At 37.4% G+C, this 21,910-nt stretch overlaps 1 protein-coding gene across 1 annotated transcript in view; it reads right to left on the bottom strand.

The window, feature by feature from the left end:
* Cds1 (CDP-diacylglycerol synthase (phosphatidate cytidylyltransferase) 1) overlaps positions 1–21,910 on the bottom strand; it is a 63,038-nt gene that overhangs the window by 13,329 nt on the left and 27,799 nt on the right. The window contains exons 4-8 of the mRNA XM_013020111.1: positions 17,346–17,443; positions 14,647–14,786; positions 3,962–4,020; positions 1,856–1,938; positions 483–570 (exon numbers count right to left, since the gene is read on the bottom strand). Of these exons, the coding sequence (XP_012875565.1) occupies positions 483–570; positions 1,856–1,938; positions 3,962–4,020; positions 14,647–14,786; positions 17,346–17,443 (468 nt within the window). The remainder of the gene's footprint in view (positions 1–482; positions 571–1,855; positions 1,939–3,961; positions 4,021–14,646; positions 14,787–17,345; positions 17,444–21,910) is intronic.

Here is a 21,910-nt window from a genome sequence, read left to right as displayed (position 1 = left end):
GAGAATCAAATCTAAAGTAAAACAAAATGGTCTGTCCAAGTACACACTCCTTCTGCTATTTGTCATTATTTTTCCACTCTCTCAGTATTTTACCCTAAGTCTCTCAAATCGTTTCTAAATATGAATTTGTGTATAAAATCTGAAGAAATTAGAAAAGGGTATATGAAAATGGTATGATTTGCTCTTTGAAAAAAATTGGAAAAGAAAGAGATAGTTGAGGAGACAAGTTGAGAGGAAAGCAAATGAACCTTCAAGAAGCAGGGTCAGTCATGGGGCCCGGCCTGTACCAGAGCCAGTAAACACTGATGAAGAACCCAGAAAGAATTAATGGCCCTTACACTATAGTTACTAAATACAGGTAAGGAAAATCCCAAGCACCTGAGAATAAACAAAAAAAAATGTGCAACAGCAAAAAAGTTGTAGGAAATGTTTTCCAGAATCTAATCTTTAAGGCTATGAGAGGAGCTTGCTTTTTCCATTACCTTAATTAATGGAGTTCTTCCAAAAAAAAATCCAAAAAGGTAAGCAGTGATGTCATTGCAGATAACACTTGATATTGGAACAAGGAACCTTAAAAAAAAAGTCAGCAGAAACAGCCTGAATGATTAAGTAGCAAATATTTTTATATGTTATGAGTCATTATGAACCAAGATAATAATCATTAAGATTACACTCTGGCCTAGTTCAGAACATGACACATGACAAAACATTAGCAAAAGCAATAAATAACCATATTTGCTCATTTAGCCATTAAGCACAGTGAAATCAATAAGTAACATAGTACTACAGCATTGCTAAAAAATAACAATTTCTATAGTCATGAATATTTACATTTGAGTTTTATGAGGAACAAGTTATAAAGTATGAGATTTCTTTTAAGAAAAGCAGCCTTTTAAATGGAAATGAATCATTGGTGTAGACAGATTATAGTCTGATAAAATGGTATCAAGTTCTTAATGAAAATTCGATTTTATAAATATTAATTTTAATTATTTCTTTGCAAGTCTATGATTGCATTAAACTCTTTGACTTGTATATAACCTACTTACTTCAGTAACTGTCTTCCATTGATTAAAGTATTTTATATGGCAGACAAGCTTAAAATAAGTAATTCCTAGTTTTAATACAGACACATGCACACATACAAGTTTTAGCAAAAATCATAAGCTGTTGAAGTAATAAAACTTATCTTGACAAGACCCAACAACTCTAAAAAATATTAGCTACTAAGTTAAAAAGGATGGCCAGTCTTTATATATAACTTTCCATTATATATAACTTTCCATTTTTCTTCATTCCAACTAGTTAAATAATAAATTCTAGAAGTTTTGACTAATAAAAATGCTTGCTGTTATCTACAGGCTCCTACCACAGAGCTGATAGGTCAGCATAGGGACTCTGGAAGCTACTAGCACGGAAGCAGACAACTAGAGAGAAGGCACTTCTGACAGGGCTGGCAAGCACAATCTCATATTCTTCTGTATTCCATATAAACAAAAAAATCTTTGAAGTCTAGCCTTTGTAAAAAGGCTACTATCATCTACAAAGGCAATTGTTTAGGTTCTTCATGAGAACTTTCTGCATTTTACTGGGAACATTAAGTAAGGTTTCTTATAAGTACCACGCGCTAACCGATTGCGCCACTGGAGCTCCTTAAGTAAGGTTTCTAAGGGTTAATGAAGCATTTTGTCTTCAGTTGCCAAACAATAAGCAAAACTCAAGTTATTGAAATGGAATAGGGGAACAAAACATAACCAATAGGTTTTAGCAGAAATCTGTAAGATACTGGCCCTTGTTAAAAAGTTTTTATAAAACTATACATAAAATACAATGCAGCATAATACTGTTCCCTTACCATATCATGCCTTCAAACAGATTTTGGATGACAAGATGTGACTGAGTAACGATTATCAGTAAAGTGACATGAGTCCATGCGAACTGTTAATAGCCCAACAATACAAAAATTAGCAAACACAACTGATCACTGCAGCCAAGGAAGCAAGAGCAATTAAGGCACAAACTTATGCCATGACTTTGAGTCAAAATAAGGTGAAGAAAAGGTCATACAAAATAAGTGCAGTTAGTAAATTATATTCATTATATTGCCTATTAGAATGTTGGAATAATGAAAACATTTAACAAAGTCATCTTAATTTATACAAAAGGGAATGGTAATAGTTGTGAGATATTCTACTAAGTTAAAAAAAACACATATACTTGATTTAAATAATGAAAAATTTATGATGCTACTGTGGCATTTAGAGAGAAATATTATACCCTCTGGGTGCATTCTGCAGTTATAAAAAATGTTTAAAAGTACTTTTTCTTTAGAAGTTTACTATGGTAACTTTTCCTCATAGTTATTTCTAATTTCAAATGATTCAAAACAGCAGGATTCAACTGTCCTTAGATTATATTTTTTTCATATTTGAAGTTGATCTTCACAGGTCTTCAATGACAGAATTTAGTGTTAATTTTTCAAACACTGCTATTTCAGCCATGTAGCACAATCACTGTGGGTAGAATGAAAACCAAAAGAAGCTACTGCTCCAATGCATTAGTCATTATTTTAATTGAGATTTAAAAGATGACCTTTCAAATTCCCTAGATAATATAATACAACTACTTCCACAGTGCTTTTCCTGTGCTGGGGATTAGCAACCCAGAGCTGGTGAAGTTCATGGGAGGATGTAAGTACGTTCTATGAAAATGCTATGGTATTTTATGTGAAGGCCTTACTCAAAGGGATTTTGGTAGTCACAGAACCAAGAGACTTGGTGAAAACACCGAGAGGATTTTATTTTCACAGTAGTTCTTTTATTTTCTAATTTGATTATCCAAATATTTTTCTAATAATTTTACTTTCAGATTCCCTGAAACTAAGAATGTAAGGAACAGTTTCCCACCAACGATAATTAACAGACTTTTTTTTTTTTTTTGCCAATCTCAGGGCTTGGGTTCTGTTGCTAAGCCTCTCTGTGTTCAAGGCTAGCACTCTACCACTTGAGCCACAGTACCACTTTTGGCTTTTTCTGTTTATGTGGTACTGAGGAATCGAACCCAGGTTTTATGCATGCTAGTCCAGCACTCTACCACTAAGCCACATTCCCAGCCCAACAGACTGTCTTAAGACAAAAAAGCAAAGCACCAATAGGAGATATAGTCCAAGTCTAATGTAAGTCTTATTAACACATAAATTCACAAATCTATATACTAAATTTTATTTTAGTCTGATTATTAGCTGTACATTCAGAAAACTTCAGCTTACAAAGTATACATTCCATAAAACATAAACTTTGATTTACTTAGCAAAATTCTCTGTGTAAAAAGGAATTTCTATGTTTAACCAAAACTAGCAAGAAAATATCCTCAGCCTGCTTGCTTTACACTCATGCTACCCATCTGGGAACATAATTGACTTCCAGCAACCAATGGAGTAGATGTTTCCCACACCTAACTATCCAGGAGACTGAAAATGTTTCAAATTTCTAAATAATCAGGGAATTTAAATAATTTAAAATTCTTCATCTTTGCAACTTTTTAACAAAAATTTTGAGAAGACTTAACATTTTTTGTTTTTGTGCAGGACTTAGGGCTTGAACTCAGGGCCTGGGTGCTGTGCTTGAGCGCTTTTGCTCAAGGCTAGCACTCTACAACTTGATCCACAGATTCATTTCTAGCTTTTTTAGCGAATCACTGGAGATAAGAGTCTCACAGAATCCCCTGCTCTGACTGTCTTTGAACCATAATCCTCAGATCTCAGCCTTCTGAGTAACTAGGATCACAGGCTTGAGTCCCTTGTACCAGGCTACAAAATCTTTCAACTTCCAACACTACGTTTATTGGTCTTCCAACACTGAGATATAGAAGATATCAAGTAGTGGATTAGATTATATCTCTTCACTATACAAAAAAAAAAGAAGTAGGGTTTTGTAACTACAAAATAAAGGTTAATACACACCATATAAAACTGCAGCCGATAGTGTTTCTTCACCAAGCTCAGCACAAACATGCAGAAACCTGTTCAAGAACAAAAACATGTGCTTGTTGTGCAACTCTGTATGAAGCATGAACTCCTGAATCAAATAAAGCAACGTCCTTTCAGCATGTGTAGGCATATTTCATTTATTCATATGCCATTTCTCTTACTAAATTAAGCATTTTAATGTTTCTTAAGGGAAACAATTTCAAAGTTCCATGGCACAATTTCAACATGTCTTTTGCATAAATTAAACAATTCACGTGAGCATGGAAAACAGATCTGCAATTTCAGTTGAATAAAATTTATTTGTTATGTCAATTCAAGAATGGTCTAGTGGTATAACACTAGTAAAGTACTTCTCCAGTATACGCAAGGCCCTGGGTTTGGTTTCCTAGTACAGCACAAAAGAAAGACACACACACTAAACTTGTTCAACCACTTTGTAAAGTAGTATAGAGGTTCCTCAAAAGACTAAACATAGAGCTTCCCTATGACCCAGCAATCCCATTTTTGGACATTTGCCCAAACAATCACAAACAAGCACAACTATGTTTATTGCAGCATTATTTATCATAGCTAAGATATAGAACCAATCCAGATGTCCCTCAGTACATGAATGGATCAGTCAGAAAGAAGGACACCTCCCCATTTGTTAGGAAATGGAAAGACTTGGAAAAAATTATATTAAGTGAAATAAACCAAGGCCCAAATAAACATAGGTCCCATGGTTTCCCTTATTTGCCATAACTAGTATATGTCTAGGATAATCTTACCAGATAAGAAGCAGAAACGGTCGAAAGCTATGTACATAGATGCTAAGCAAAATGAATCCAAGATAGGGACACAGAGGTTTTATCTTTGTCACTATTGCTTTTAATGTACTACATGATTTATTTCTTTTGTATGTTCTTCCCCCAGGGTATAACCCCTGTTATCAATGTATTTGATTCCTGTGCCTTAAATCTTGTATATATATATATATTTTTTTCTAATTTGAGGAGGGGAAAGGAAATAACAAAATGCTGAATCAAGGATACAGGTTGACTCATTGTAACAATGAGATGTAAGACACTATATTGAAAATGAACTTTACAACTTGGCGGGGTGGGGAGGGAAGGGATGGTAGGGGACAAACAAAGGAGGGAGTAACAATGCTCAATAGGAAATGTACTCATTACCTTACTCAAGTAACTGTATCCTCTCTGTATAGTATCTTTACAATAAAAAATATATATAAAAAGAAAGACACACATAGTCAATTCATAAGAGTATATACAGAATGTATTCCATCACTACACAATGTGAAAATTAACGACAATCATTATGTCAGCTAACATACATTGAACAAGTGGGTTTCAGTTTCAAACTTTTTCTATATATTAACTCCCAGATCCTTTCAATATCCCTGTGATACAGGTACCTATATCATCTCTATTTTACAGATGAAGAAAAATGCATAGAAAGGTTTGGTAATGTACTAAAGGTCACAAGGCAAAAAAATAATGTAGATCCTATTGACCCTCACAGGTTGGTGACTCTAGCTCACCCTCTAACCATAAGTCTCAGGTGAAGACTTAACTTGCAATTTCTCAGAACAATGCTAAAATTTTAGTAAAGCCTAACATGTTTACTCATTTCAAGATTTAGCAAGAACTTTATGTCTGTATCTCATTAGTGAAAAAAATATTGGATAATTATTTCTGACTTAATTGTGACATCTAATAATCACATACTAACATCAGGCAATATGAAGCATTTCTTGTCCAGTACACCAGTAAACTTCTAAGTTTACTTGCTTGACAAGAAAGAACTCTAAAAATACACAAACACCAAGTCTCATTCAGATAAACAGCTATATACTTTATAACTGGGGAATGAGTTTTCTGAGACAGAAAATGAATCTATGTCAGCCAATTGATTCTGTATGAATTGCTTACCTGTTCTCTACAGACCACAACAATCCTACATACTAGGGGAAGTTTTCACCACAGCAAAGAACCAAACCATGGCGGCTCTGATCTGTTCTCTGGTGACTGATTTTACATGTCCAAGTGTGGTGGAGAATGACTAAAGAAGAGAAGGCATGCTGGTAGAGTGACTAACTGGATCCCACCCAATAGCAACATGAAAACATTTTCTGAGCGGAATGTAAGTGAGGGAGGGGATCGGGCACAGGGAACACAGGCTCATGGTATTACAATTGCCAAATGCATCAAAGTCTCCTTTTATCAGTTACTTTTAAGATTTCTTTCTATAGAAGGTAGACGTCTGGTAGTTCAAATAATAATGGGATTTCTAGGTTGGTTTATGCCATTAGTCTGCAGTTAAGACTGAATGTCACGCCGGTTCAGAGGCTAATGGGAAAAGGGCAAAGCAGAGACACAAGGCAGATGCCGCTGGGACCTCCTTTTCTGTGTAGCAGACTCACTGTCCCAAACACAACCATGGAACATCTCAGTGTCATTACCTCTGAAATATCTCCTCACAAACACTGCTCCAAAACGTATGGTTTCCTTTTCCCTTAAATTACATAATACCTCTCATCCTAAAACATTTCTTCAGACAAAATTACCATCAGAATTACTTAATTTCCTAATGGCTACTTTTCCAGGACAGTCTTAGCAACTCGCTTTCACTTGATCTAATTTCACCTGAAGTGTACAATTATCTGCTTCCTAAATACATTAAGATAATACACTTCTCTGGCTTCAGGGGAGGAGGCATAAAGGGTTTCCCTAGTATATCTAACATTAAATATTAGCACTAATGAAAAACACTCTGAAAGAGAAGCATATGAATCATGTACCATATGACTTAGTATAAATATGTAAAAGTGTGTATATATTTTAATAAACCTATGGAAAGGATAAATCATAATTTGGCTTCATAGTTTTACTTTTTACTATAACTAGCGAAGAATTTATGCATGGCTGTGTGTCCAATTAAAATCATAGGTTATATCACAGTATAAGCTTTAAAGTATTCCTAAAAAAAGGCTGCCTAATATACAGCATTTATTTATAATTACATTTACCTGCACTGAATAACTGTTGTTTTGAAAATGTACTGGTGCTTACAGAAAGATGTATACATTGTGTGGACCCAGGAATTCCCCCGGGGGTGAGGAAGAGCCATTATCCAACAGACTACAGAGAAATATAGTCAAGAAAGAAGGCTAGGGAATGAGATGGTTACTATGTCAAGAAAGTACAGGGGCAAGAGACACTCTGAAGACCCCAAAAAGATGAAATACAGGATATTTCACAAAAAACGCCCAAACAAAAGAAATTTTTGAGCCTCTGTGATGCTTCAGGCACAGGTACAAAAAAGATGAGTAAGTCAGGTGCTAACATTTAAGAGCTGGTAGTCTAGTTGAAGTGACAGCATAAAGAAAAAATGAGGCTGTTTTTAAGCTTTACCATTGGTAGTTAACCACATTAGTGATACTCTACATCCTGCAGGGATCCAGGTCTGCATAGTACAGCCTACTGACTCACCCTTCATCTTCTACTTGGTTAGACTTTTCATTGTTCTCACATAAACTATCGAAACTTCAAAAACTGCTGGCATCACTCCAAATAAATTCAGAAGAATACTAAACTATGTAGGTCTTTATTCAGATATGAATTATTTACAAAAAGGCTTAGGGGTACATGCTTTGTAAAAATGATCATACAGGGGCTGGGAAGTTGGCTCAGTAGTAGAGCACTTGCCTTGCATGCCTGAGGCCCTGGGTTCGATTCCTCAGCACCACATAAGCAAAAAGAAAAAAGCCGGAAGTGGCGCCGTGGCTCAAGTGGTAGGGCACTAGTCTTGAGCTGAAGAGCTGAGGGACAGTGCTCAAGCCCAGAGTTCAGGCTCCACAACCAGACCAAAAAAAAATGATAATCATACAAACTGGTCATATTCGCTAAGATTAAAAAGAATAGTGGTTCCTGGGCCATGTGCATGCTAAGCAAGTGATCTTTCAATAAACCACACCTGAACACCCCAGAAACAGTTTTCTATTAACAGATGGGTTGCCAGGCACTGGTGGCTCACACCTGTAATCCTAGCTACACAGGAGGCTGAGATCTGAGGATTGTGGTTCAAAGCCAGCCCAGACAGGAAAGTCCCTGTGAGACTCATCTCCAGTTAACAACCAGAAAGCCAAAAGTGGCACTGTGGCTCGAGTGGTAGGGTGTTTAACTTGAGCTGAAGAGCTCAGGGACGAGTGGTAGAGTGTTTGACTTGAGCTGAAGGGCTCAGGGACGGCACCCAGGCCCAGACTTTAAGTCCCAGGCCCCAAAACAAACAAACAAAGAAAAAAACCAAAAACCCACTTGATGGGTTTAATACTATCATGTATATAGGGGTCTTGAATTAAAAGCTTATAAGGAAGAAGTCAGGCACTCGTGGTTCACGCCTGTAATCCTAGCTACTCAAGAGGCTGAGATTTGAGTATCTCTGTTCAAAGCCAGCCTGAGCAGGAAAGTCTGTGAGACTTTTAAACTCCAATAAACCACTCAGAAAACTGGAAGTGGTTCTGTGGCTCAAGTGGTAGAGCGCTAGCCTTGAGCTGAAGAGCTGAGGGACAGCGCCCAGGCCCAGATTAAAAGCCCCATGACCGACCAAAAAAAAGAAAAGTTTAGAAGGAGTTTTGAAGATATAGTCCTTTCTGGAGTTTTCTATGACTCTTTCTGAAGATTTCATCAAAACATCCTCTGATATGAAAGAGATTTGGAAAATTTTTTGGAAAATATTTTAATTGCATTTATTTTAAACATATATTTATTTTAAACATACATTTCCATTGATTTTATTGAATTTAAAGCATTATATTGAACTTATACCACCTCCGTATGGATTTTAAAGAAATCAAAATAGCCATGCCTAAGTATAAGAAAATATATTTATTGAACATAACCAGTGTAGTTGGTTAAAATATGATATGTAGAGTCAGACCTGTAAGCTCATTTATGCATTAATGAAGAACATCTACCAACATGGCTACTCTGACTTCAAAAGAGCCCCAAATCCAAACCACTGAACTGGTAAAAAGTTCCTTTCTATATGTATCTAGTTTCCAGAAAAGTCATTTTCATGAATTTCAATCTCACTGTTTTTTCTTTCTTTGCTCTCAGTCAAATTCACTTTATGACAAATTTTCTAAATGTCAGCACGAATTCTAGGTCCTAGTAGGTCATCTTGTATGACAGGAAACAAGTCATTTCATTTCATGGTCCTCAATGAATGGTTCAGACATAAAGATACCTACATTTTATTTCAATCAGATTAATGTCAGTTGGGTGGATCACGACTATAGTCCTAACTTAGGAGGCTGATATCTGAGGACTGCAGTTCAAAGCTAGCCTGAGCAGGAAGGTCTGTGACTCTTATCTCCAATTAACAAAAGCTGTGGCTCAAGTGGTAGAACACTAGGCTTACACAAAAAAGCTTAGAGACAGTGCCCAGGTCCTTAATTCAAGTTCCAGAATAGCGCCAGGAAAAATATCAATGAAATAGCCCTGACTGTCTGTCTCTTCTTTGAACATGTAAAGAGCCTTAAACTTCCAAACTCATTTGATCACTGCAGTAAAACTAACACTTTGATGGAGCCACTGGAACATTACTTAACAAAGACTTCCACAGTATAGGAAGATATCTGAATATAGTACTCTATTTTATTCATTATTTTTAAGTCTAACTCTTGGTTAATAGAGCTCATAATGTCGCTAACCACTTTAAGAGTCCCTTCAAAACAGCAACAAAAACCGTAATGTCAGCAAGAAACCTGTGGATGTTCTCAGCCTTTTAATTCGATATTACTGGGAAACTAAATGCCAAGGCCCAGCTCTGAACCCTGGAAATGAACCAAACAAGAGGGATACAAGTTAGTCCTTAGAGCCCACTAGGGCCACACTTAAAATGATAGTAGGCGAAGAGTTCTATTCTGGTTTTGTACCAAAATGTGATTGTGTAAACTAGCACCACTTAGCTTACTTTTAACAATACATTTGAAGGACTGTAATAATGTCAATTTCCTAGTAGGACAGAGTTTTGAACAAATGTTACTATGGTTGGAAACTGGGAATGTATAAAAGGTAAATATTACATTTTGTGAATATAGAATGACACCAATAATAAAGTATGTTTTAAAATATAAAACAAGAATACATAAAAATTTCAAAAATAGTCAAAAGCAGCAATTAGTTAAAGATCAATCCACTGTGTCTTCGTTTTCCCAATTTATGTCTCCTTTGTAGCAAGTAAACACATTAAAGGTTCCCAGCCTCTCTCCCTTTACAACTTTCATTCAACCACAGATCTTAGGAGATCTCTTACCATACCCCCTCCAGAGATTCCCAGAAATAGACCCAAACCCTCTCACAACATACAAAGCAGTTCAAATGCATCTCCTGCCTATCTTTCCAGTCTTGGATGCCTAATGTCCCCAACCATGCAGTCCTCTCTTGGATCCACTCCTGGCTTAGCTAGCGGGGTTCACCTCCTGGAATGCTCTTTCCTGCTTTCCACCAGAAAGAACTCAGCTTTTTTCCACCTTTGCAATACCTTCTCTCTCTTCTTTAAGCCTTCCAAGCCCTCTGCACCCTCATCAGAACAAGGCCCTCTTCTTCTTCATGCTTCAGTTGACCATTGTTCATAGTTCAGCAATGAACTATAGAACTTGAATCTCACAGCTTCAGCTCCTGGGAGGCACATTACCTGCTTCATTTTCCCTGATATCTCAACCTCTCCACACTCAGGACCTAACACCAGGAAGCAATCAAATGTTGACTCAAATAATGACTTTAGTGACTTTCAAATGAGCTTCTGTTACCCAATGAGTCTAAAGCAGTAAATGTCTTAAGTCCACAGCATTTGCTCATTAACAGTGCATTGAAGACAGAAAGACAAGAGAGAGAGAGAGAGAAGGGAAAAGGAGGAGGAGGAAAGGAAGGAAGGAAGGAAGGAAGGAAGGAGGAAGGGAGGGAGGAAGGAAGGAAGAAGGAGGAAGGGAGGGAGGAAGGGAGGCAGGCAGGCAGGCAGGAAGGAAGGCAGGCAGGCAGGCAGGCAGGCAATGTTGTAAAAGTCCAAAAGTAGATCATATGAGACAATTACTAGAAAAGTTTGGTTGGGTGGTGATATGTACAGTATCACTGTATAAACAGTAAAAAACAAACAAAAAAAGATAAATTTTCTTATCTGTCTCCACTGAAGAGAGAAGTTACTCTGACTTGAGGGATGAGAGGTAGGGATGAGATACAGGACCACAGAGGCAAAGCCCATCAGGGACATAGTAGCACTTTCTATGAGGACATCCACCACTAGGTACTGTAGTGTACAACAATGTACAGCAATGTACATATGCCTGTATATGTGCAAAAAAATTAGACAAGCTTAGGTATGCCAAGTAACCTACAAATTATAATGTCTGCTTCTCATCTGCCTAGGAAAGATGGGTGAATGCCAGCTGCTGGTGACTCATACCTATAATGCTACTGAGGGAGGCCAAGATTTGAGGTTATGATTTGAATCTGGCCCAGGCAGACAAATCTGAGAGACTCTAATTTCTAATGGATGAGTAAAAAGCCAGACGTGAAGCTGGGCTCAACTGGTAGAGCACTGGCCTTGACCAGTTACTAAAAATTGTCCTGAGAAATGGGAGAGAAAAGGGCTGATGGTGGCAAACGTGAGCAGGCACTCTGAACTGGTTAAGTAGAAATGAAACAATGGGTGTGAAGCATTTGTCAACGAAACAAATTCTGAGGATAGACTAAAGCTATCTTTAGAATTGTATGAGCATGAAACATTTCAGGAAAATCTGGAGGCTATGCTTCAGCAATGTGAGGATGATGTCCAAAACACCGGAAGACACAGGAAAGAGCAGGGGTCAGAATCGTGAAGGTGGCTCTGCAGCCATCCACAGAGAAACAGGACATACAGGACTCTGCAACAGAGGTGTCCAGGAAAAAAGGCAGTGATAGACTACCTGGTGTGAGTGAGCATTTAAAGATACTACCAAAAGACATGAGAACCCTGGAGCAACCTCCAAGGATTTCTTGGTTGGAGTTTACCTATGTGAGGAGAGAAGGTGGGTGGTTACTCAGTACAGGAAACAAAAAGCTGTGAAGGGATGAAATTGGAAAGTAGTGTCTGACTTTACAGAAATGATATACAGAAGTCTATTGAAAAATGTAAACAATGATCAAAATACTAAGTATGGAAAAGTGAGACGGATTTTAACAACTTCACAGGTATTGCCTAAGTAAACCAAGAAGCAGATATATCCCTTAAAAATGGGAAGAGTCTGAAGTAATGAGTGTGAGAATGATTGCTCCACATTATAAATCTTTAGAAATGGAAGTGGTGCTGTAGCTCAAGTGGTAGAGCACTAGACTTGAGCTGAAGAGCTGAGGGACAGCGCCCAGGTCCAGAGTTCAAACCCCACCACTGACAAAAAAAAATTCTTTAGAAGTATTGATCTTTAAAAACTAATGTTTTGAGCCTGGCACCAGTGGCTCATGCCTGTAAATCCTAGCTATTCAGGAGGCTGAGATCTGAAGATCATAATTCAAAGCCAACCCGGGCAGACAAATCCAAGAGACTCTTATCTCTTATGAGCAAGAGGCTCAACTGGTAGAGCATTAGCCTTGAATGATAAAGGTAAGTGACAGTGTCCAGGCCCTGAGTTCAAGCCTCAGTACCAGCATAACAACAAAACAAAAACAGGAAAACACTAATATTTATAATACAAATGATTTACATTTTAATTAATCATAGTTATTAAATAATTACAGGAGTAATCACATGAAATAAAATAGTTGAAAACCAGTCTGGGGTGCAAGCTCAATGGGAGAGCAGTTGCCTAGCATGTGTGATCCTGAGTTCATAACACACACTAACACACACACACACACACAAGCAAAACAAAAAACCCAGATGTGTGATCCTGAGTTCATAACACACACACACACACACACACAAGCAAAACAAAAAACCCAGATGTGTGATCCTGAGTTCATAACACACACACACACACACACAAGCAAAACAAAAAACCCAGATGTGTGATCCTGAGTTCATAACACACACACACACACACACACACACACACACAAGCAAAACAAAAAACCCAGAAGCCATTGTGTATAATTTCTTACTAATATTATTAAAGCTCAATAATAACAGAGAAGAACTATTGCTACAATAAATACAAACTGAGAAAATACTATTCTTTTCTCCCATAATTAGGAAGAGACAGTATTTCACTCTAAAAATGTTTTAATTTATCCTTTTTAATGTAAATCATCATGCTTACAACATCCAAACTGAACATAATTTAGAAACAGAACAACTATCTCCAAATGAATACCTATTTTTACCCTTGAAAGATCAGAATTATTTTAATACCCATTTCTAAGAATTTAAATTCTGTAAATGCACCAGTAATGACTTTTTAAAATATAGGAATAGAATCAGAAAATTAGATTGAACAAAAATGGTGAAAGAAGGAAAGTCATTTAGGGGGAAAAAAAAACCTTGATTCTCTAAAATGATTTCAAATTAATATTCTGGCTTTCTATAAACCTAAAACTTATTCAAGTATGGAAAAGAAGTCTCTTACCTCCAATTTTACCCTAAACATCTGATTCTTAATATAAAATAATAAAAACATGTTATATGTCATACTACAAAATTGTATATGTAACAAACCATGTCAATAAAACTATGCTGATTAATTCTATATGGAAGTTCTACTTCCCACTATGGACAAATATATATGAAAGTTTCTTTGTACATTCTATGTACATTCTTTATATATTTAAAGTTTTTCTAAGATCAAAGGAATTTTTCAGAAATAGAGTCTTAAGTACTTTTCTTTTAAAACTCTAGATAAAAAATGAACTATGCAACTTGTGGGCAAGGATAAGAAGGGGAAACTGAGGGAAAGCAAAAGAAGGGGTAACATTTTCTGAAAAAGAAATATACTCATTAACTGATTTATATCTTAATAACAATAAAATTATATTTTTATTTAATTTTTTGTTGTTGTTGTTGGTCGTGGGGTCTGAACTCTGGGCCTGGGCACTGTCCCTCAGCCTCTTCAACTCAAGGCTAGCACCCTACCACTTGAGCCACAGCACCACTTCTGGCTTTTTTCTGCTTATCTGGTGCTGAGGAATCGAAACCAGGGCCCATGCATGCAAGGCAAGCGCCTTACCACTGAGCCACCTTCCCAGCCCTAATAAAATTATATTTTTAAAATAAATGGAATGAAGTCTATTTAAGGAAGAAATATAGCTAGGCACTGGTGGCTCACACCTGTAATCATAGCTACTCAGGAGGCTGAGATCTGAGGCTTGTGGTTCGAAGCCAGCTTGGGCAGGAAAGTCTGCAAGAATCTTATCTCCAATAAACTACTCAGAAAAAGCCAGAAATGATGCTGTGGCTCAATGGTAGAGTGCTAGCCTTGAGTCAAAAGAAGTTCAAGGACAGTGCCTAGCCCTTGAGTTCAAGCCCCAGGACCAGCAATAAATAATAAATAAATATATTTATGCATAAGAAACAACTGAAGAGGCAGGAATAAAGTATAACAAAGAAAGATTCTAAATTTAAATATTGCAAGTAAAAAATAAATATAAAAAAGCTACATATCAATACAGAGTAAGTTGTCCACTTACCTGCCAGATAGAGTGCAAATGATATAAACCTATGGTAGCGAATGAGGAACTGAAGTTGTTCTTCTCTCTGAACAAATGTAGCAAAGTAATCAGCTACGGTTTCTCCATAGAAAAAGTAGTTGACACACAGCAGAAAGTACCTAAAATTAGTAAACAGTCAGTTCTTTTATATTTAAGGCTTTTTTCTTCCAAACCCAACAATTATTCTCTTTTTTTTTTTTTGTCAGTCATGGGGTCTGAACTCTGGGCCTGGGCACTATCCCTCAGCTCTTCAGCTCATAGTGCTCTAACACCTAAGCCATAGCTCCACTTCTGGCTTTTTCTGCTTATGTGATGCTGAGAAATCAAACCCAGGGCCTCCTGCATGCAACACAAGCACCTCTACCACTGAGCCACCTTCCCAACCCCTATTCTACATATTTTGATAATAACACAAAGATCAACACAAATTTCAGAAAACTAAATATATAATATTCAAAATATACTCCATCACAATGTAGAAAACACTATGTTTTCTCTATCCATCTCTGTTTGCATGTCTGTGTCTTTCTTTCTCTCTCTCTCTCTCTCTCTCACACACACACACACACACACACACACACACACACACACACACACACAGGGTCTTAAATTCCTAATGAAGATCAGCCCTCAAGTATGGAATTCTATGCTTCCACAAGAAAGAATAACATCACCTCATTCATAAGAAACTGGAAAGACTTGAAAAAATCCTATTAAGTGAAGTAAGCCAGACACAAAGAAACATAGGCTCCAGGGTTTCTCTCATTTGTAACACTTTTGAATAATAGCATGTGTAAGTCATATCCCCGCCTGGCCTAAAGAAGATTAGCTGGTACACAGTGTTACTGTTCTTCTTCTGCTCTTCTCAATGGCCATGTGGACTCTGGTTGAATAGTGGTTCTTAAAGGGCACGTGAGGGATGGGAACAAGCAGCAGGTAAAACTCTCTAGGAAAAACCTTTTTAAGCCTCCATAAATTCCCTATCCCAGTTCTCCTATGTTCCGGGACCTCCCTCAGACAGGTTAAGCCCAATGAGATTATGCTGATAGTTGCTTGTAAGGGCCAGAAGAAAGGATGGGGAACAAGTGCCTGTGAGCTCCTTGGCGCCTCTTCATCGGAAGGGCAGAGTCCTCGATGGCTAGAGAGCAGTGAAAGAGAGGACTGGGCTCCAAACCTCACCAACTAAACCCCACCAATTCCCCAAATCCAGAGCATGTGATCTCATACCTATCAATTGGATTACGATTTTTTCCTAAACTGACTTTGACTACCTTGTAGGGCTAATCAGGGTATAGTCTAGTCCAGCAACCCACCTTCCAGTTAGTGTCCCGCAATAAACACTTTCTGCCCAGGAGAACCAGCAATATCTCATCAGTTCCAGTATGTGCTACATCTATCTATCTAGCCCACATCTAGGGACAGTGGGTCTTGCTTCTCCAACCCAGAATATTCTTTTCTACCATACATTGTTTTTGAGTCCCCAGTGCAGAAATATAGGATGTGCATCATGATGCCAGGCTTGGAGGAGCCTGTTTTGATTTCAACTTTCTTTTTTCTACACTTAGAATCAATCCTGCATGGTTTACCGCTGAATTTTCTCCAACTAGTTTATCTACTTGACATTTGCCACTCATGGAAGCCTACTAGGAGAAAAACAAGTCAGGTATAATCAAAATCAAGGCATTATTCTTTTGACTATTCTAAACCTCAAAGGTGGTTTCTTGGCTAATACAAAGAAAACAATTACGTCAGAAGGGAGAATGATGGAAGGAGTGAGTTTGACCACAATACATTTGTATGCTTGTATGAAAGGTTACAATGAAACTCTCATTGTACAATAAGCTAAAACAAAATCTTAAATTAGGTTCTTATGAACTACTATATTATTACATTTCCTGGTCAATGTCTTGATAGCTATGAATAGGCTTATACCTATAATCCTAATTATTCAGGCATCTGAGATCTGCTCATCATGGTCAAAACCAGCCCAGGCAGGGATCTCTATGAAACTCATATCCCCAGAAGTGGAACTACGGTTCCAGTGGGAGAGTGCCAGCCTGGAGTGAGAAAGCTAAGGGTCAGTGCACAGGCTCTGAGTTCCAGCCTCGGCAAGCAGCTCCCTTCCCCTGGCCCACGTGCACACACTATAAAAATTTAAATATTAAAGATTATTTGGTGATTTTTATAAGTTAATGTGCACTTGTATAGAAAAATATTTTATATCAATTGATGGGAAATTAAAATTATAACTAAACTGATAAAAGACCATAAAAATGCCTGATACAGTGAGTGGTGTTGTCACTCAAGTGGTAGAGCACTAGAGCTGAGGAGCTCAGGGCCAGGGCCTAGGCCCAGAGTTCAAGCCCCACACCAAAAATAAAAAAATGCCTGATGAATTCTTGTTCTTTTAAAAGACGTAGAAGGGAGATACATGCATATACACACAAACACACGCATACACATTCATCATACATTAGGTATCCCTACAAGGACCAAGATAGGAGATAGGGAAAGGGTTGTGATGGAGTGAGAGTAGTAAAGATCACATTCTTTTTTTTTTTTAACCAAACCAAACCAATAACATAAACTGAGTGAGTATAGGCTGACCTGGATGCTTCTTTTACAAACATTAGAAATGCATCAATTTGCATCTCTGAAACAGTTTCGTGTTTACTCACCAGCTCAGTGTTCGAAACCACGGAAGATCATAAGAATGATAGACTCTGTAGCCTATAGTGATAATTTCATGGAAGCATTTCACTTGTATGCCCAGAACCTGGAACCAACAGAGACAGGAACATGTTTCTCATTGTTTACATTTGTGCTTAAAAAACAACTTCTTGTCACATGTAGCTTAGAAAATCTTAGTCCACTCATCTTTAATTCTTCTATACAGGAGTAGCAAAAATAAAATATTCAATATCTCTGAAACTACATGATATCCTATACAAAGTAAAGACAATGATGTTTTATTCATAAAGGTTTGACAGATCTTTCACAAAGAAGGAGGTGATAGAATTTAGAAATTAGAGGTGAAGTCTGGTTGCCCAGTTGATAGGCTAATTTCATTATCAAAGTTTCATTTCCATTAGTACCTTTCAAGATTTGTTCGTGTCCAATTTCTATTTTCTTTCCTGTTTTGTTTTTGTCTTTGCTGGTATTGTTTGTTTCTGAGACAGGTATGTAGGCCAAGCTGGCCTCAAATTCATGATACTCATGCCTCTGTTTCCAAAGTGCTGAGATGTCAGGCAGGTGCCATTGCATTCAGATCTTATTTTTCCACTTTTGTCTGAGTAACCAAAATGATCACATGTGAAAGTTTGTGTGTTTACATATATATGTACATATGTACCTGTACAATATATGTACATAAGCATATCCATATATACATACATATATGTATGTATATGTATATTATATATATATAGCTCTCCATGTGTTTTGGCATACTTACAAAAGATAAAGATTGTGTTGAACAAATAGTTAAAACATCTCCTCACTAGTCACTCAGGAATTGGGGCTAATCTTTCATTCTCCCTGCTGTGCCATCTCCAGAACTAGGCAATTCTGGACAATCAAAGCAATGCCACCAGGACAAATCACAAGCAATATCCTCTATGTTCAGACTCTCAGACAACCAACAACGTTCATACAGTTCTGTTTGCACAGTGTCTATGTTCATGTGCAATAAGTGGCTTGACATTCTACCTAGTAGTCCTTCAAACTACTGCATTCTCTAATCTGGGTGAGAGTGATTTTGAAGCTTGGCTTAAGTCAATCCAAGGCTCAAGGAGCAAACAGCATCATGTATACTTAGTATCATGAATTAAAGGGTAGAAACTTTGTGATCACAACAGAACCTTTCCATTTCTACCCTCTACACAGGCCTTTGAGTGGAAGAATAGATTTTTTTTAACATTTTAAGGATTATGTGACAGAATTATTTGCAAGTCCTCATGTCTAAAATATTGCTATCTGTCCCTTTACAGAGAAAGCTTATTAAATTCATATTTGAGAACATATTCTGGGATATTTTTCTAAGATTGTCACAATTGAACATTTCAAGCCTTCAATTCAGGAGTTTAGGCTACATTTTTCCCCATTACATTTAGGACATACTCAATCATATAGTTAAGTGGATATATGCCTCTTGGCCACATGATAAAGCACTATTATACAAAGTACAATAAAGAGTACATTTAGCATTGTGTTGTTAATATAAAGTACAAAGAGTACAAATTTAAATGCTCTTCTTCAAATAATCTTTGCATATATTATTAAACACTGGGTTTTTTTTTCAAAAAAAAAAATCCCGGAATGGGGAAAATGCTCAATGCTAAGAGAAAATGGCAAGGTCATTCCACCTATATAACCAAAGAGCTTTTAAGTTCTCAAATAGAGTGATGAAATTTCTATGAACACATTTTATTTAGAGTAGCCATTAGCAGCATACATGGTATTTTGCTGAGAGGAGGGAAACAGGTTTTTAATAGCACATGTGTATTATATAATCAATGATAGCTTGCAAAGATAATATGGAAATGCTTAGAAAACCAAACATATGAAATTCAAAATATTAGAATTATTTCCTTAAAATATATGCATATTGAGCCAGGCACTGGTGGCGCATGCCTATAATCCTACCTATTCAGGAAGCTGAGATCTGAGGATCTCAGTTCAAAGCCAGGCGTGGCAGTAAAGTCGAGGAGACTCTTATCTCTAATTAACTACCAGAAAAACCAGAAGTGGCATTGTGACTCAAGTGGTACAGTGCTAGTCTTGAGCTGAAGAGCTGAGGGACAGCATCCATGCCCAGAATTCAAGCCTCATGACCAACCAAAAAAATACACTCTCACACACACACACACACACACACACACATATATATGTATATATGCATATTATCCTGGGGTTGGTGATTACATAGAAACTGATTTCCATGTCATCACTGTACACTGGTAGAACTCATTTGACTCTAATTAGTGTAATGAGAGCCCTAAAAACAACAGTCCTTACTTAAGAGCCAACTTTAACAGTTACTGTGAATTCATAGAGCTAATAGTACCCATTTTTTGTAGAATAATCTATCAAGGAAGGCATTCACAACTATATATGGGGAAGTAGCCAAATGGACATATACAGAGGGCAGAGTGGATAGTAGCTAGACCAACGGAGGGGAAGAGGCAGTGTCAGATCTGCCGATGAGGGTGAGGGAATATGAAAGGAGCTACACATAGTCTGGAGTTCCTGAAACACAAGGGAGGCAGTGAGGACAGAGAGCTAGGGCACAGCATGAAGGGCTGCACAAATGAGTGGAATGACATGCACAGACATGAATATCTAGGACAACCGATGTGGCAAGCTGTAGGTCCAACAGTAGAGACTGTGATGTAGGCCAGGAAAAAAAAAAACCAGTCCCACTGAAGATGGATGCACATTGGCTGGAGGACAAAGTGCATGAGATCCAAAGAGGTGGAACTAACTGAATTTGGTATACTGTAACAAGATACTTCACTTAAACACATAAAAGGAAGAAATATTTATTTTGGCCCATGGTTTCTGGGTTAGTGTGGTAGTGCATCCACCTCCATAGCCGTGTGCTAAGGCACAACATCATGGTGCAGAGGGTGTGGTAGAGCTGAGCTGTTTACTTCACAGACTCTGAGACAGAAGGGTCTCCGCGCTAAGAGCTCCAAAGACTCATCTCCATGACCTACTTCCTCTAACTAGGCCCCACCTCCAAAAGCTTCTATTACTTCCCAATCAAGAATTCCATCAAACTACAAATCCATCAGGGTGCAGTCCACTGGTTAAGTCAGTTCCTTCTTAATCACATACCTTTCATCCACTGGACAGTTAAGCTGAGGACTAAGCCTTAAACTAAACATATGAGCTTTCAGGTTCACATCAAGCTGTAGTGCTGGGGATAAGGATGGGAAGGGAACACAGACTTATACCAAGAAGACTTGGGACAGTGCACATAAATGCTCAGGATGCCTGGGAGACAGAACTCAAGTTCAGATTCCAATGCATTGAATACGAACTAGAGCAACCATGAGTCAGAACCAAAAAAAAGTGCCTGTTTTCCACTAGGAGTCTATTTAAAGGAAAATTATCTTATATGTGAAAGTATAACCTATTTCTTTTCTAATATGTTTAGGATATTGTTACTTATGGTTAAAAAAAATGGACCGTGAAAGTTTGCAAGTAGCGTACTGATTTAACTAACTTATGGTGCATGCCAGTCCACTGAGTAAATGGCTCTATTAAAGCCTGTGGTTAAAAGAAGGTGGGACACCACTATGCTTTTGGCAGGACATTCAGCTTAAGATGCGGGACACAAAATTTTCATCATGGTATTATTACAAACATGGTTTTATAAGTACATATTAAAGAAAAAAGGATGAAGGAAACAGATCAAATGGCAGTGGTAGTTGGGTTTTAGTAGTTAAGGATAAAGTGAGAGATAATTTTGAAAACTTTTAAGATGTTTTATTTGGCAGTGCAGGGATTTGATCTAAGGGCCTTGCACAAGGCAAGTTCTACTACTTGAGCCATACCCCAGTCCCTTAAGTTTTTCAACTTTTGAGAACAATTTTAACATACTTTTTAAACTCTTAAGCACACAGTTTGAAAATAAATTATAGAATGTTGATTTAACAGTTATAGAGAGTATAGATATTATAGCAGACACGCTCTATTTCCACATCTTAAATGAAAATATGCCTTGGTAACTGTGCCACTTAGAAAGCTTAACTCCCCCCATCCCTGCCGTGAATACAATAGTCACAGAATCATAAGTAGAAGAATGAGAATTTTAAGGAATAAGAGTGAGTCCCATAACAGGAGGTGCCATCTCCTAGAAATGAGTTCTCAGTAGAACTACCTTGTGTTAGTCATTGCTGAGTGCTGACATTAAGAAGCAAATGCAAGCTAGGTATAAGATGTATGTCTCAAAATATAAATGATCTGATTTGTAATATGAACATAAATAAGAACTGAAAACAAAACAATGTTAAGTACCCTCTGTGTATTGTTCATCTTCCTAAGGGAATACATAAGTATCATTTTATGTGATATATATATATTTTTTTATGTGATATATAAATGCTATGTCATGGGGCCTGAACTCTGGGCCTGGGCGCTGTCCCTCAGCTCTTCAGCTCAAGGCTAGTGCTCTACCACTTGAGCCACAGCGCCACTTCCGGCTTTTTTCTTTTTGCTTATGTGGTGCTGAGGAATA

Source organism: Dipodomys ordii, unplaced genomic scaffold (genome assembly GCF_000151885.1).
Source record: "Dipodomys ordii isolate 6190 unplaced genomic scaffold, Dord_2.0 Scaffold49, whole genome shotgun sequence".
Taxonomy (NCBI): Eukaryota; Metazoa; Chordata; class Mammalia; order Rodentia; family Heteromyidae; genus Dipodomys; species Dipodomys ordii.
Note: the sequence above shows the minus strand (reverse complement) of the source record. Positions and strands in the feature narration are given on the sequence as shown.